The sequence below is a fragment of the Prionailurus bengalensis genome, chromosome B4, assembly GCF_016509475.1.
Source record: "Prionailurus bengalensis isolate Pbe53 chromosome B4, Fcat_Pben_1.1_paternal_pri, whole genome shotgun sequence".
Lineage (NCBI taxonomy): Eukaryota > Metazoa > Chordata > Mammalia > Carnivora > Felidae > Prionailurus > Prionailurus bengalensis.
Genome location: NC_057358.1, coordinates 58,107,108 through 58,124,406, shown reverse-complemented (window position 1 = coordinate 58,124,406; position 17,299 = coordinate 58,107,108). Strand labels below are relative to the sequence as shown.

At 37.3% G+C, this 17,299-nt stretch overlaps 1 protein-coding gene across 1 annotated transcript in view; it reads right to left on the bottom strand.

Moving 5' to 3' along the window:
* IRAG2 (inositol 1,4,5-triphosphate receptor associated 2) overlaps positions 1 to 17,299 on the bottom strand; it is a 127,752-nt gene that overhangs the window by 77,014 nt on the left and 33,439 nt on the right. The window contains exons 3-9 of the mRNA XM_043564826.1: positions 14,752 to 14,932; positions 12,140 to 12,219; positions 11,971 to 12,049; positions 10,442 to 10,600; positions 6,550 to 6,667; positions 4,428 to 4,478; positions 1,117 to 1,194 (exon numbers count right to left, since the gene is read on the bottom strand). Coding sequence (XP_043420761.1) covers positions 1,117 to 1,194; positions 4,428 to 4,478; positions 6,550 to 6,667; positions 10,442 to 10,600; positions 11,971 to 12,049; positions 12,140 to 12,219; positions 14,752 to 14,932 — 746 coding nt within the window. The remainder of the gene's footprint in view (positions 1 to 1,116; positions 1,195 to 4,427; positions 4,479 to 6,549; positions 6,668 to 10,441; positions 10,601 to 11,970; positions 12,050 to 12,139; positions 12,220 to 14,751; positions 14,933 to 17,299) is intronic.

The window sequence follows — 17,299 nt, the reverse complement described above, 5'->3', positions numbered from 1 at the left end:
GATATGAATTCCTAAATTTATTAATATTCTTTAGTTTCCTGATAAGAATGTATGGAATACAAAACAAAATATACACCAAATATAGACTTTTTAGATGCAGTTTAGATAAAAAATCATTTTTGTAGGTTATTATCCCTTAATTCAATCAAGGATACATTTTCCCAGCACTTGTTTTGTGCATTATGAAGGTATAATAGCTGAAATCTTTGATGATTGAGGGATTTACAAAACCAGATACCCCTCAATTAGAAAATATCATTATAATAAAAAATATAAATAGTTACAAGTGTTGGCAAGGATGTGGAGAAATCTGAGCCCTCATGCATAACTGGTGGAAATATAAAATGGTGCCAGAAGAGAGTCTGGCAGTTCCTAAAAAGGTCTAACATAGTTATCCTATGACCCTGTAATTCTACTCCTAAGTGTATACTTAAGAGAAAATACATGGACACAAAAATGCATATACAAATGTTCATAGGAGCACTGTTCATAATAGTCAAAAAGTAGAAACAGCCCAAATGCTCATCACCTGATGAATGGATAAACAATACGTGGTATATCCATAAAATAGAATATTATCCAGTAATAAAATGAAATAAGGTATTGATATATTTTATAACATGAATGCACCTTGAAAACATGTTCAGTGAAAGAAACCAATCATGAAAGACCACATGGTGTGTATGATTCCATTTTATTGAAATGTCCAGAACAGGTAAATCTGTATTATAGAGACAAAAAAAATCTCTAAAGTGGTTGTCTTAGGGTTGGTGGGGAATGGGAGTGACTGCTAAAGGAATTTCTTTGGGGATGATAAAAATGTTTTAAAATTGCTTTTGGTGATGTTTGCACAACTCTGTGAATATACTAAAAACCACTGACATATCATTTAAAGTGGGCTAATTTAATGACATGTGTGTTATATATCAGTAAAGCCATTATGTAAAAAAAAAAATAGAAACTGTGTTTTATATATTCTAATTGAGACATTTTGAGGAACACAAATTTCAGAATTTATAACCAAAGGTTATTGTGTCAATGGGTCATATACACCTTGATAAAGTAATATTGGTTTGACAAAAGAAAATATTTTACCAGTATTTGGGAAGTGCTTACTTGGTGCTCAGTCTCAGTTTTAGACAATTCCTCAATCTTCTTTTCCAATTTATAGATATCCATAATATTCTTAGTATTCTGGGTAAAAGAAGATAATATTCTTAGATTTAGACCAAATAAACAAACAAACAAGCAAACAAACATCACAAAGTCTTTTTTAGGAAGTGGTATTTTCATTGTTAACATCAGAATTCATTTTAAACTAAGGGAAAAAACTTTAGACTTTATCCAAAAATAACATGATCCTTTTAACATGACCATCCAGGGGGCACCGGGATGGCTCAGTTGGTTAAGCGCCTGACTCTTGTTTTTGGCCCAAGTCATAATCTCACAGTTCATGGGTTTGAGCCCCACAAAGGGCTTTGTGCTGACAGTGTGGAGACTGCTTAGGATTCTCTCTCCCTCTCTCTCTCTGCCCATCCCTCACTCATGCACACATGTGCACTCTCTCTCAAAATAAATAAATAGACTTAAAAAAAATTAACATGACCATCTAGGGATACTCTTGAGAGTCCCTTCTTATCTTCCATGCCACCTTGGCTGTGCACTCCCTGGTCACATCTTCATCTTCAAACCGGTCATTCCCAGAAAATTTGACCCCCTTCTCATTTTCATTGTGAGCATCTCACTCTTTAACCATCACTTCTTTCCAGATTACTTCTTTGAGAGCCAACAAACCTTCAGTCCCCACTGAAGTCTATAGTCCATTGATCCTACCACCTTCTCATTACCCTTCCACTTTCCTGTGAACTCAGTTGCCTTTTCACTCAGCTTTAAATTCTTCCATGGTCCATCATTATAATCCCTCCCTTCCACTTCCCCTCAATTCCTTTGCTTCTCGCCCACTTGCTTCTTAGTATTTGCTTAATTTCTGCTTGCTACCCACTCCCTGTCAGCACCTTTTCAGATAAACATTGTTAAAGAAAAATACAAATGAACCAACAGATCACACATTCAATTTATAATTTTTAACTTCAGTGTTTACTGGTGATCAGATCATACAATCCTAGTCCATTCACAGGGCCACTGGCCTAAACCAGGGATCTGCAAACTACACCAACTCTCCCACCCCACCCCTGCAAGTCAACTCCAGCTGACCACCCAGTTTGTAAATAGTTTTACTAGAACGCAGCCATGCCTACCTTTTTTTTTTTTTTTTTTTTTGCACATTGTCTGTGGTTGCTTTCATATGACAATGGCAGAAGTGAGTGGTGGCAACAAAGGCCTTTTAGACAGGCAAGACTAAAAATATTTACTATGAGATCCTGTACAAAAAGTTTATCAACTCTTGGCCTATTTCATCCTTTCTCTCCTTAAACTCCAATACCTCCTCCAGCTTCCTCACTCTCAGGTGATGTCTTTTCTTTTATCTCAGTGAGACATTGGAAACAATCAGAAGAGAGCTTCCATATCACCAGAACATATGATAAATATCCTTGGATGTTTTATAAAGTATTTGTTGATCTAACACTTCTCTCTACCTCCACTCTAACTGCTTCAGTCTGAGCCTCCATAAACTTATGCCTGCCATGTTACAAGGTCCTCTTAATTGGTCTCCCATTTCTTCCCTTGCCTCACTACAGTTGATTTTAAACCCAGCAGCCAGAGTTATGTTGTTAAAATAGAAATCAGATCACATTACTCATTTGCTCAGAACTGTCCAACGGCTCCCATCTCAATCAGTGGAAACAGCCAGAGTCTGTCAAAGCCTACATGTGCCTCTGTGGGAGGGTCTTGCTCCCCACAGCTCTCCGCTATACCTATTGCTGCTGTTTCCCTCTGCTCCAGCCAAACTGGCCTTGCTGTCCTTCCCAAAGAGCAGGCAGACTAAGCCTAAAGACTTAGAGCTTATGGTTTCCTCTGCCTGGAATGCTCTCTTCTGATAAACCTTGCATTTTTATTAAGTGATTAACTTCATAGAGCTACTTTTTCTAACTACTCTAGTTTAAATTGCACTGTCCCACAATTTTGTTTTCTGCTTTTCTTTCCTCCATGGCACTAATCACCACCTAGCATGCTAGTTCCACATGGACTATTCTGCTTAAGCTTATATCCTCAACACCTAGAATAGTGCCTAGCACATGGAAGTCTCCCAATGAATATGTGTTTGTTGAATGAATGAATGAATGAATGAATGGAGTGAATGGAACTAACCACCAAACCATTGCGCTGTTAGTCTTCACAATGTATCAGATTTTTACCACCTAAGGAATCTAGTAATGAATCTAGTATATGCATTTTCTAACGCAAATCAGTATTTGCAATGTTGTTTCATGTTGAAGGGTTCCAAAACTTCCTCCTTCTATCTCAGTTCTAAATTCAGTTCTGTACAATTTTTTGATGTTAGTCAAACATCTTAAATACAAGGAGAAAAATGTCTTTCACTGGGAACTTAATTGTAAAGCACAGGCTTCATGAAAACCTGGCCTTGTAGCTAAACCATGCCTAAATCTAATGTAGGATTTCTTGACATTTAATCGTTCCTTTCCAATCCACTATAAAATTGCTTTAATGTCCAGTTGGCCCATATTTGGAATAACTCTCCATCACAGACTGTTCATCACAGCTTAGAAAATATTCCTGATAAACTTATAAAAAGCCCAAATAAAAACTATATATAAATTGACATTCAAGAGGTACTTATAGAGAATTTTCCTCCAAAATAGTACCTTACTAGTAGCTTTGGTACCTGTTGTTTCAATGCTTTAATTCTGTTGCTTAGAAAACTTATTTCATAGAATTTTTTAGAGATTTTACTAATATTTCCTAACATATATGAAGTACATTATGATTCACCAAATAGCTTCACATACATTATCTCAATCTCCAAAATAACTGTAGGGAATAGGTATTATTAACCCAAAAAAGATAGATGGCTTTTCCAAAGTCAGACTTTCAGACCTAATGCCTGAATCTTAGACTCAAGACTTTTGCCACCTAGTTCAGTAGAATAATAATGGGAAATTATTAGATAATGTCTACATTTTCCTTCTTGATTTGTATACTTTTTATATGGGTTAATTTCATTTCATCTTAAATTTGAATTTCTAAAACACCATTTCTTCCACGGATAATTATAAAGGTAATAATGTACTTCTATTACAGACATGAAAGTCCTATCCATTCTTCCTCACTTGCCATTTGACGACAACAACAACAACAACAACAACAACAACAACAGAAACTGATCTTTGGTTCACAGAATCCTAAATATTCAGATAATTTCTATTTAATCCAGGGTCAGAACTCATGCTTGTATGATTTCCAGATGTTTATCTGTGCCTGTGTTTAACAATTTCAGCATACCTCACCTCTTCTTGGAGAATCCGAATCTTAAGAATCAGAGCCCGGTTTTCTGTCTCCTGATTCATTAAGAGAAAGTAATTAAAAAATATTTAGAAGTTTATGGAAACACCACATACATTTACCTCTAAGGCTACTGACATTCTTTCTCTTTATTAACTTTAAATATGGTAGTCACATATCACAAGCCTAGTCTGAAAATATTTTCAATATGGACCTAAGCCTTTGGCTTCAAGTTTCTTGGGATTTGTAAGTCACTTTTCTCCTTGACTCAGTCTAACTGACAGGGAAGGAAAGAGGAAAACCAAAAAAGGAATAATATAGCTTCTTTCCTTGCTACTTTCCTGCCATCCACTTATGACAGGTAGTGTGAATTCATCTATTTAAAATGGCACCCTGAAATCACGAAAAGTTCTAGCTTTCTACTTGAAGTTGTTGATATTCTCAGATTCAGTATTACCAGAACATACAAATATCAAAAGCCATTTAATCATTAAGAGCCCCAAATTCAGAACCACAAGAAAAAAAATATTCTAGGACAAGATATATGCCAAAACATTAATAGGAAATCTTGTGGATAAGGTAAGGATTTTTGTGGGGTTTTATTTTTTCTTTGTTAATATGCATTTCCTCATTTTATAGAGTGAACAGGTATTACCTATGTAATATAAAAATAAAAGGAGAAACATCTCAGGTTAAGATGTCATTTGTACAAGAATGAAAGAACACAAACACCACATAATTGGAATCTGAAGACCTGAGTTAAGTTGTAGCTCTACACTTATTGACTTTAAATAATCAAAACATCTCTGGACTTTACCTATAACTATTAATTTTTTTAACTGAAGAATAGCACCTTCTGCTTTTACTTCACAGAATTTCTATGGCAACCAACTAAATAAAGTAGTAAAAATTCTTTTGAAATTGTAAAACACTATAAATTGCACAAGGTTAGGATTGTATGTCTAGGGCTCAGCACTTTTAACAGTAGCAGCTAACAATATTGAGTCCTAGGAAGAAAGAGAACATTGATTCTTTTCATGTATTAACTTATTTAGCCCTCCCAGCGAGGGCAGGTAGTACTATTATCTTACTTTTATTTGTGAGGACACTAAAGGTTAAAGAGGTTACATGGTTTGCCTAAAGTTACACAGCTGTCAGAGGCAGGACTTATATGCCAGCAGTCTGACTCCCAAGAGTGGCTACTTGACCATTTCTCAACATTTCCTCAACATAGAAGTTCCTGTGTGGTCCCAAATTGAGTCTTTCCTGTACTGCATCCACAGAGATGTTCAGAGTCACCTGACAATGAGTCTAGTCCTCACATTTTGCTATTGAGGCAAGAGCTGAGCTAAGCTAAGCTGTGTTGGTTGTGGCAGTGACACAGGCCTGGAGTCCAACTGTCCTAATGGCTAATACATCTAAAAATGAATTAGTCTGAATGACTTATAGCTGATCCCACCATCATTAGCAATGGTAGAATACTGCTGGCATATAGAAGGATTTTGAAGATTATTACTAAAGCTCTAAAGATTATTACCAAAATGGTTTAACATTCTCAATAAAAATAACTACTTTTTTTGGCAGTTGAGGTAAAGCTTTGTCTAAATAATGTTTTGCTCTAAAAATTATAAGCCTGTGTTTATTTAGTGTAAGGACTGATTTATGAGGCTTCTTAGATTACTAAATTCATAAGTACTTAGTTATCTAAGTAGAAATAAGTATGGGGATAATGAATTTTTTGAAAACCTTTCTTGAGAAAAAGCTGAAAATTTGATAGAGAATTTTTTTAAAGAAAATTCAAGTGGTTTTTAGCATTAGTTATTTACAAATTCACATATCAACTTCTGGAGGCATTCCAGAGATGTAGGTCTTCACAAACCATTGTGGATAGGATTGAGTAATTTGTAAAGAATTTTAATCTTGGTTGAAAAGAAAAACAGTCTATCCTATTTGCCTTTACTTTTCTTTTTTTTCTTCCAAATTTTTATTTAAATTGCCTTTACTTTTCTAAGGTATTACCAATTCATTTATCAGCCTACTGACTTCTGAGTTTTGCCTCCAAATAAACCCTCTTGGCTATCAGTTATGTAAACTATATGCCAATTTCAAAGTACTTGGATGACTTACTAATTGTTTGTTCTGAGCTACAATCATGGTCTTCTGCTCTTCTGAAGCATTCATACTAATTTTCAGTTCCTCCAGTTCTTCTTTTAACAGATTCGTTCTCATATTAGCCTGGTGGGCACTGTGGGGGTGGGGGTGGGGAGGAAGGCAATGAGCAAAACCTCAAATATAACTGTCAAAGATACAAAGTAAAGCCAAGGACTATTTTTGGACCCAAGTTGAAAACCACTAAAGGATTAAACCAGATACCAACAATAGTAAAAATATACCCATGATCTTTCACAGCCCTTTGAAAAGAAAGAGATTTTGTGGGGAGCTTTGGTGGGGGAAGAGAGATAGAAGGAAACAAACATTCTTGAAGATAAAGATTTGGAGTCTCCCTTTGAAATTCATCACTGGCTGAATCACATGGTTCTTTCCTTCTACTAAGATGTAATATTATTTAATGCAATTCTATACATATTTATTGAATAATACCATGTTCCAGATGCTCTACCCTGCAAGAAGGCCTATGATGGTGAACAAGGGACATGGTCCTTGTTCTTGTAGCAGTTACAAACTAATGAAGGAGAGGACAACTATAGTTGTCTATATAGTGTCTATTCATTTTCCTTTAGAAGTTTATTATAGCATTGTTTACAATACCAAAGCATTGGAAACAACCTAAATTTCCAACAAAAAGAAACCTATTAAATGAATTATGGTAATCCATAGCATGGAATTGCCTATTTGTACTCCCACTGGATTATAAACTGTTTTCTGAGCAGGGTCTCATAGAAGGTACATTTGTCTTCCTTACTAAGGAATTACGTTGATCATTCAACAAATGTTCATGGAGCAGCAACTCTGTGCCAGGCGTTATGATAAGCACTAAAGAAGCCAAAGTGAATCCAAATATGAGAACTCTACCCTCCTGGAGTTTATAGACTAGAAGGGTAAACAGAAATCGTAATTATAACACAGTGTGATATGAACCAAGATTGGAGTGAATCCAAGTTCTGTAGACACTGTGTAAATGGCAGACACCTCAAATAATGGGGATTGGGGGGGTGGGGAGAGGGAGACAACAAACAGAAGCCCATTGAGGGACTTCAAGCAATTAGATGTTGTTAGAACCTAGAGTAGAAAGTGGGAATAGAGATAAGGCAACAGAGGCCCCCTCAAGAAGGGTTCTGCCAATTGGATTACATCTTGAAGGTGACAGGGATCCATGGAAGTATTTAAAGCAAGGGCATGATGTGGCAGACTGGCATTTAGAAAGAGCATTCCTGCCTGTGTGGCACTAGTTTTAGAAACATAGGGAGACTAATCAGGAGGTTGCTGTAGTGATCCAGGTAAAAGATGATGTTGAGTTGAACTAAGTAGTAGATATAGGAAAAGAAAGATGTAAACCTACTTGAGGAATATAAAAGAGGTAAAATTAACAGGACTTGCTATTTGATTTAGAAGTGAAGGCAGAGAAAGACAGGAGAAAAAGGTTTCTGGCTGGCAGACCTGTGGACAAATGACAGAGTTGTTCTATGGCAGACATTCTACTGAGCACTAGGGTGACCAGGATGAGTAACACGGGGTTCCTCCCATCCACACACAGTTAATATAGGAGGCAAATGATGGGACAACCACTCAATGAAAGGAAGCAGAGCCCTTTCTGAAGGATCAGGGGAAGGAAGAGGATACAAAGGGCTTAATTTTGTGGACACTAAGCATTCCGGCTGCCCATCCAGATTCTCTAGGCTTTCTGTCCATTCTGTGAGTTATTCAATTCCTTTCTAGTACATTTCTTCACTGCTTATGCTAACTACAGTCAGCTTCTAGTGCTTACAACCAAATATTCTCCCTGGCACATTCATCCAAGGCATAGATTTTTAAGAGAAACTTTGAATTATTTTATCTCAGATATGTAATAAATAAACCCATTGTGGAAAGGAGAAAGCTTAAAGTAATTGTTTCTTTTTATTTACTTTATAGATTGGCTTTGAGGCTAGACTGGCTAGTCAAAAATTATGAGGGAAAGAATCCATGGTCAGGATATTCTACTGTCTTTTCAAGTTAATTTAGAACTCTTCTGTTCAAAATTTTAGCACCTAAACATCTTTAAATGCAGAACTTTTGAGAAAATTGTTGCTTTTCTTCCTGAAGTTCAAGCATCTCCTTGCAACGCATTTCCCCAGTGCTTGATACCATGTGGTATGTCTTCTTGGTTCTTTATTCCTCTTTATCTTAAGCTAAAGTCATGAATTTTCTTATCATCCATCAAGTTTATCAGATACCCTGAAAGCACATTTTAAATCTGACTCACCAATGAATCTCTCATAATAGAGTTGACCCTTGAACAACATGGGGTTAGGTGTGTCAACCTTCATTAAAAATCTGTGTACAATTTCTGACTCCCCCAAAACTTAACAGCCAATAGCCTACTGTTGACCAGAAGCCTTGCCAATAACATAGTCAATTAACACATATTTTCTATGTGATATATATTAGATACCATGTTCTCCAAATAAAGTAAGCTAGAGAAAATAAATCCTTAATAAAATCATAAGGAAGAAAAATACATTGATAGTACTGTACCGTATTTACTGAAGAAAATCCATGTGTAAGTGGACCCATGCAGATCAAATCTGTGTCACTGAAGGATCTATTATACTTACCATGGGAATTTGCATAGAGTAAGAGTTCAACTGAACCACAAAATACTTTGGAGAGATCCACACTTGGTCAATAGGCATATTCGCCTTATATAGACAACACTGCCTTAAATGACATAAAAAATATCATTGCTAGAAATGAACTGACAAACATTGCTGGCAAAAATCTAAAATAGTACAGCTGCTCTGGAAAACAGTTTGGCAGTTCTTCAAAATGTTAAGTACAAGTCACTGCACAGCAATTTCACTTCTGGGGATATACCCAAGAGAACTAAAAGCATATATCCACACAAAAACTTATATAGACAAGTTCATAGCAGCAGCATTTGTAATAGCCAAAAAGTGGAAACACTCTAAATGTCCATTATCTGATGAATGGATGAACAAAATGTATACACCCATACAATGGAATATTCAGCCATAAAAAGGAATGAAGCTCCATGCTATAACATGGAACTGTGACAACATTATGCTAAGTGAAAGAAACCAGACACAAAGGTCACATATGGTATGATTCCATTTGTGCAAAATATCCAGAACAGGTAAATCCATAGAGACAGAAAGTAGATTAGTGGTTGCCAGGGACTGAGAGAAAGGGAAATGGGGAGTGACTGCTAAAAGGTATGAGCTTTCTTTGGGGCACCTGGGTGGCTCAGTAGGTTAAGCATCCAACTTTGGCTTAGGTCATGATCTCACTATTCCTGGGTTTGAGCCCCACGTTGGGCTCTGTGCTGACAGCTCAGAGCCTGGAGCCTGCTTCAGATTCTGTGTCTCCCTCTCTCTGCCCCTCACCTGCTCATGGTCTGTATCTCTCAAAAATAAATAAACATCAAAAATAATTTCTTTTTTTTTATTTTTTTATTTATTTTTTATTTAAAAAATTTTTTTAATGTTTATTTATTTTTGAGACAGAGAGAGACAGAGCATGAGCAGGGGAGGGGCAGAGAGAGAGGGAGACACAGAATCTGAAACAGGCTCCAGGCTCTGAGCTGTCAGCACAGAGCCCGACGCGGGCTCGAACTCATGGACTGTGAGATCATGACCTGAGCCGAAGTCGGACGCTTAACCGACCAAGCCACCCAGGCGCCCCAAAAATAATTTCTTTTAAAACCACTGAATTGTACACCTTAAAAGGGTACATTTTATGCTGTGTGAATTATAACCCAATTTTAAAAATAGATTTTTTTAAAAAAAGGAAAAAAAGGATGGAAAGCTCCCAGAGCACCGTACCCCTCTCTATGGTTCACCTTTTTATCTGAAGGCGCAATTCAGTACACTCTTCTGATAACTGGCAGTTAGCTTCTTCCAAGGTTTCTAATGCCAGTTTTAACTTATTATTTTCTTCCTCCAATTTCTGCCTGTTAAAATGTAGGTCTGCTGCATAGGTAATCAAATGAGACACCTCTCTGCAGGGGAAAGAATGAATGAGAATAATCGTCAACATCTCCAATCCCTTCCAATCCAAATACAGTATGTATCACTGTGCGATTTTCTACTTTCTCCTTTTCCATCCTTATAAATAAGTGCAGTCCATTTATAGAATAAATACGTATTCAAGCATTTGTTACAGCAGCAAAGATTTTTCCAGAATTGTCAAATATTCAGCATCTGCCAGTTGTGAAGTTGGCTGTCACAGCTTTTGTTTATTCTTTTTCTACTTCACGCCTAACATTTATCTCTGCCTACAATAAAGTTTCCTATTTCTGGCTTGGTTAGGAGAGATTCTGAAATAAATCAACACATTGTTACTCTTTCAGTCAAGGGATCCTGACAAGTTTTAACAGGCCTTTAACTAGGAAACTAGCCTGTAGCTCACAACTTAGTATTCACCTTTCCTAAAATTTCCTACAGCTTGTTCGTGTTTGTGTCACCCTTGCCTCAGCATTAGATAATGGACCCTTTGAGAGTCTAGGCCACATATTTCATGGAGTCCCAGGCCTTCTCTTCCTCTTTGCCATCTGATGCCAGTGCTTAGCACAGCTTGGGTACGTGTTTCCTACTATACCTTTTAGCATGGGCAAACGTAAAGTGTTAAGGATAAAATAAGGGAGAAACAGAATTGCCTCTCCTTGATATCTAAAACACACACATTTAGCAGAAAACAGCTTTTCTCATTCATATCTAGAAGTATCTATTAAAGAGGTGCTTTAAAAACAATTCCCCGGGGCGCCTGGGCGGCGCAGTCAGTTAAGCGTCCGACTTCAGCCAGGTCACGATCTCGCGGTCCGCGAGTTCGAGCCCCGCGTTGGGCTCTGGGCTGATGGCTCAGAGCCTGGAGCCTGTTTCTGATTCTGTGTCTCCCTCTCTCTCTGCCCCTCCCCCGTGCATGCTCTGTCTCTCTCTGTCCCAAAAATAAATAAACGTTGAAAAAAAATATAAAAAAATAAAAAAAAAACAATTCCCCAAAGAGCGTAATGTCAATGTCATAACTCTACCTCAAATGGAACTTGTTTTCCATGGAAAACACATGAAGTTAATGAAGGAGAAGGGTTTTATTAGTGATAAAATGCTAAAATGTTAATTTATATAATACTAGTCTTATATAAATTGCGTTCCTGGTGAAATTTATTCTAATGCAATTGGGATAGAATAGTTAAAAAGAGTCTACAAAAAGATTTGTTAGCTCTATCACACACACACACACACACACACACACACACACACACACACAAGTGGCTTTATCATAAGTAAAATATGTAGATCTATGAAATAAATGAGAAAAATAAGTCAGAAAAGTTGGGGCACTTGTGAAAGCATCACAAATAAGAATGCTTACAAGACTCCTTTAGACACATCTCCACCCAAAGCCTCGAAGCTCCATGACGTAGATTCTGTTTTATCTGTGGTCATCTTAACTGAAACACATACAAAAGTGTTTTATGAAAAATCCATTTCTCCAAACCACAAGAAAGAGGCAGAAAAAAACGGAAGAAACACATACATACTTGCTCTGCTTGATTTGATGCTGTCCTGTTCAAAAACAAAATCATCAATCCTGCCACTTGATCCAGTACTCATTCCTTCCCTGCAACCAAAACAAAACAAAGCAATGAGCTAGGATTCCCTGCCAGCCCAAACCTTAGCTGATTTTTCAGATATGCTCTGTACTGTTCTATTCAAGTATTTCTTTCTGAATTTAAAACTACCTTTTCACTTAGCAACTATTTGGAGCTCAACATTGTGCTGAGATAGAGTAATAGAAAAGAAACCTTAGGCATTACCTCTGCCTCCCATAAACTTTTAATCTAACACAAAAAAGAAAATGAGCATGCAGAAGTAGGCAGGTGATGATGTGCGGCAGCTATGACTAGGGATGTGAGGTCTCAATGGGTTAGGAAGTCAATATAGTTTGGAGTAGTAAGTGGACACTTACAGAGATGGGAATACTGTGGGATTAAACAGTTGGGAAGGAAAAGGCATAAACAACTAATACTTAGGACATATTTATGAGGCTATCATTTTTCTTTTCTCTTAGAAAACCAGGTAGAACCTAAACAAATTGTACTTTGAGCATTTACTCCTGAAAGTTGGGGGAAGCGCTCTATAGACTGCTGTCGAGTACCCAAACTCTAGTTCTAACCCTCAAAATAAACATTAAAATTTCAACCATTTCCTTTTTAAGAGTCTGTATACTATGATTTAAGTTTTACTTAATCTAAGTGCCATATCCTTAGAATACGTCTCTGGAACAGCCACAAAAGTCTCTATATTTGTACTTACATCTCATTGTGTTTCAATGTGAGATATCTATCAGAATCATACATGCACCATGTTACTATTTCTAGCTACACACTCATCGCCCTTTGAGTTTCTTTTCTTATATTTTGTGTTTATATCTTCCATATTTTTTTCTTTACTTCTGTCCTAAAAATTAGGGTTTCTTTCTTTTGCCTTCACACCATTTTATAATGGGTTAATATTTTTATTATAAAACTTAAATATTTTAGGAAAATGAGAAAATGCATGAGAACAAAAAGTTGAAACTATCATGGAAAGATAATCATTTTGGAATATATCTTTCTCAACATTTTTTATGCATATTTTTTCTTTTTCTTTCTTTTTTCTAAATGTTTATTTGAGAGACAGTGAGCAAGTGGGAAAGGGGCAGAGAGAGCCAAGCAGGCTCCGCGCTGTCTGTGCAGAGCTTGATGTGGGGCTCAAACCCACCAACCATGCAACCATGACCTGAGCTGAAATCAAGAGTCAGACCCTTAACCAACTAAACCACCCAGGCGTCCCTATGCATATTTTTTTCTTGATAAATACAGAATTATACTACATATATGTATTTATGGTCTATTATTGGAAATGAATGTATGTGAATATAATTCTTGTTAAGTATCTAATTATAATTTTGAGTGACTATTTAAAATTCTAGTGTATGGAATTATTTATTAGTCTGACCCTCTATTTAAAAGTTTTTAAGTTGCTTGTATTTATCGCTATCATAAACACACCTATCGCAGTATATGGTTGGTTATTTTTCTTTAAGTTGTATGACTAGCCCAAACCCATCACGTATTTTTAAGGGTTTGGTACATATTCTTAAATAGCTCTTGAAAAAACTGTACCAACTTGCACCACTACCAACAAGGTACTGGACAGTGCTTATTTCTCCACCTGCCTTGACAACATGGGATAGGGTTATTTTTTTAACACTTTGGCACACTGATGAGGAAAACTGGTATGTTGTCTTTATTTGCATTTCTTTGATTACAAGTAAAACTAGATATTTTTATATATGTATCTTGCTTTCATGATTGACTCATTTTTGGCAAACAACATTTCAATCATCTTTTCCTAAGCTACATTAAAAAGTTTTGTCAGATATTGGGCTTGAACGGTTCTTTAAGCAAATTCCTACTGTATATGAGCTGATAGCTAGAGATTGGTGGCTGATTAAAAGCCACAGAAATCAAGCTTCCTATGAAAGAACGTAACACTTCTCCAGGTTCCACTAGGGGCGCTGTTATCATGGGTGCTAGTCATCCTTTTTGTTTTTCAATCCCACTACTTTTTTTTCCCCCTTTTCCCTTTAGCTTCCCTGTATCCTAGGCTTCCAAATTATATTCACTTCCTAATTATCCCCACTGACCTCTACAGGGCATTTATTCTGAGTTTAAATGCATTTGGAGATTTGCTGGTCATTATCAATAATTTGCTTGACTTCTATGTCAGCTCAATTCTTTGTGAGAACATAATAATATGTGCTGCCCTAATCATAGTAAATGAATGCTATTAGAATTAATATAATTCATATAATACATTCTCAAAGTGTGCTCATCACCCCCATGTGCACACTCATCAGCATCATTATCACTTGAAAACATGTTAGAAATACAAATTATCAGGCTTCTCCCCAGACTTGCTGGATCGCCGTTAGGGGGCAATAATCAGGTATAATAAACAGTTTAGATGATTCCAGTGCATGCTAAAGGGTGAGGGGCACCGGATTATAGTATTTCCATCAACACACACAAAAAAAACAGATTAGCATTAATTGTAATCAGTTGTTAAAACAGAACCTGAATACACATCCTGCTCGGACTATGATTACCATTTCTTTCTACAGCAAGCCATCCATTCTTTCATGATGGTATGAAAAGTTTCCAGATCCACATGCAGGTCTCTCTTTTCAGGATCAAGCATGTTCCATAACTCCTCAAGTCCACCATCTTCAGAATTTTGACGAGTTGTCTGTCTCAGGTAGTCTATTATATTGGCAATTCCAACTGAGCCTTAGGAAGAAAGGCAAATCAGTTTTGAAAGATGTGTTAACATTATGTTTTAAAAGTGAAAAGTGAATTACTCTATTCCCTCAGGACCCTGGGGTCCTGGAAACTTGCCATAGAACCTTCCCAGTCCTGCTGAGTTGGCATGGCAGAGTGGGAAGAGCATCAGCCTCAGGCTGAAGTCTAATGGGCCTAATGTCAAATCTTCACTCTGAAGTGTACCAGGTGTGTAGATGTGGGAACATTACTTAATCTCTTTGAGTTTCAGTTTCCTTACCTGTGAGATGAAGATGATAAAACCTACCATACACAGTTGTTACGAGGTTTAAATATGTATGATATATATAATCAATAATAACTTTTAAGAGTAATCAAAAAGCCACCTTATTTTTGTCTCCCATTCTTTCCTTAAAAAGTATTCAGTGAATAGCAACAGCATTTTTCACAGAACTAGAATAACCCTAAAACACATATGGAACCACAAAAGACCCCAAATACCCAAAGCAATCTTGAAGAAGAACAAAACTGAAGGTATCACAATCCCAGATTTCAAGTTATAGTACAAAGCTAGAGTAATCAAAACAGTATGGTACTGGTACAAAAATAGGTATATAGGTCAATAGAACAGACTAGTGAGCCTAGAAATAAGCCCATCCTTATATGGTCGATTAATCTATGACACAGGAGCAAGAATATGTAATGAAGAAAAGATAGTCTCTTCAATAAATGCCTCTGGAGAAACTGGACAGACATGCAGAAAAATGAAACTGGACCACTTTCTTATACCACACATAAAAATAAACTCGAAATGGATTAAGGACCAACTTTGTGAGGTATAAACCCATAAAACTTCTAGGATATTTGGGGAAGATGGCAGAATAGCAGGATACTAAGCTCACCTTATCCCGTGGATACACCTAGATAACACCCACTCAGTGTAAATAATCCAGAAAATAACCCAAAGACTGACACAACAGACTCCTCACAGCTAAGTGTAGAAAAGAGGCTACATCAAAAAAGGCAGGAAGGGCAGAGATACAGTTGGGAACCAAACTGATCTGTGAGACTGTCTGCAGGAAGGAGGTACACCACAGGCACAGAGAAGGGAAAGGAGCACGTCCCACACCAGGCATCCCAGGCATGGGGGAAAATGAATCCCCATAACATTTGGCTTTGAAAAACAGAGGGGCTTAACTTAGCAAGTTCTTACACTCAGTGGGGCTTAACACCTGCAATCTTAAAAAGCAGCAGGTTTGGCTTTGGGAGAGCAGGAGGGCAATAGGAAATCGAGTCTCTGCCCTTAAGAGACAGGATAACAAACAATCCCACTGAGTTATAACATAAAAGCAGCAATTTGAAAAAAAAAAAAAAACCTGAGGTATACAGGAAGGAGATTTATTTACTAATTTCAGAACATGTGCAGAAGGAACAGGGACCATTGGGAGACTTCTGTAAGTAAAAAGGTGCTGGCAAGTACCATCCTTTCCCTATCCCCATCCTAGACACACAGACACCTGCAGGTACCTACACAGTGTGAACACTTTCCACCTAACTTGTTAAAAGTGACCCTGCCCCCACATTCTCCTGTGGACCTGCTCAAGCCAACACACACTTAGAAGTCCATCCAAAGCAGTGCCACATATCTGGCTGTGTTCCAGCACTCCAAGCTGACACCTGCCCTGGGTAGAGAAGAAGATAACCACATATACCAGTTTGACTGTGACCTCAAAAGTGGGCAGGGGGCAGAAATATGGTTTGACTTCGGGCCCCACTCACCAAAGAAAGCTTCCCAGGGGACAACACAGGAAGAGAGCCCTGCAGTTCCCTGTGATCACAGCTCTTGGGAAATGCTTAGTGTGACCCAACTGAAGCCAAAGGCAGTCCCAAGGTGGCCCATTAGCAACACAGGGGCCAAATCTTGCCCAAACAGGCAAGGAGAGCCATTGCAGATGACTGAACTGAAGGCAAGTATGTCTCAGCCACAACAGGAGGGCACAAAACACACAGGAGACTCCCTTGAAGTGTCAGGTTTTGGTGAAAAGGGGACATTACACTGCATGGCTCTATAGAACCTCCTCTTCATGAGGCCACCTCTTTTAAGAGCAAGAGCTATAGTTGACTTTCCTAACACATGGATACAAAGTTAGACAAAATGAGGAGACAGAGGAATATGTCCCAAATGAAAGACCAGGACAAAAATCACAGCTAGAGAGCTAAACAAAAAAGGAGGTAAATAATATGCCTATTGGAGAATTTAAAGTAATGGTAATAAAGATAGTAACTGGACTTGAGAAAACAGTGGAGGATCTTGTTGAGACTGTCAACAAAGAGAAAACAAAAAGAACCAATCAGAGATTAATAACTCAATAACTG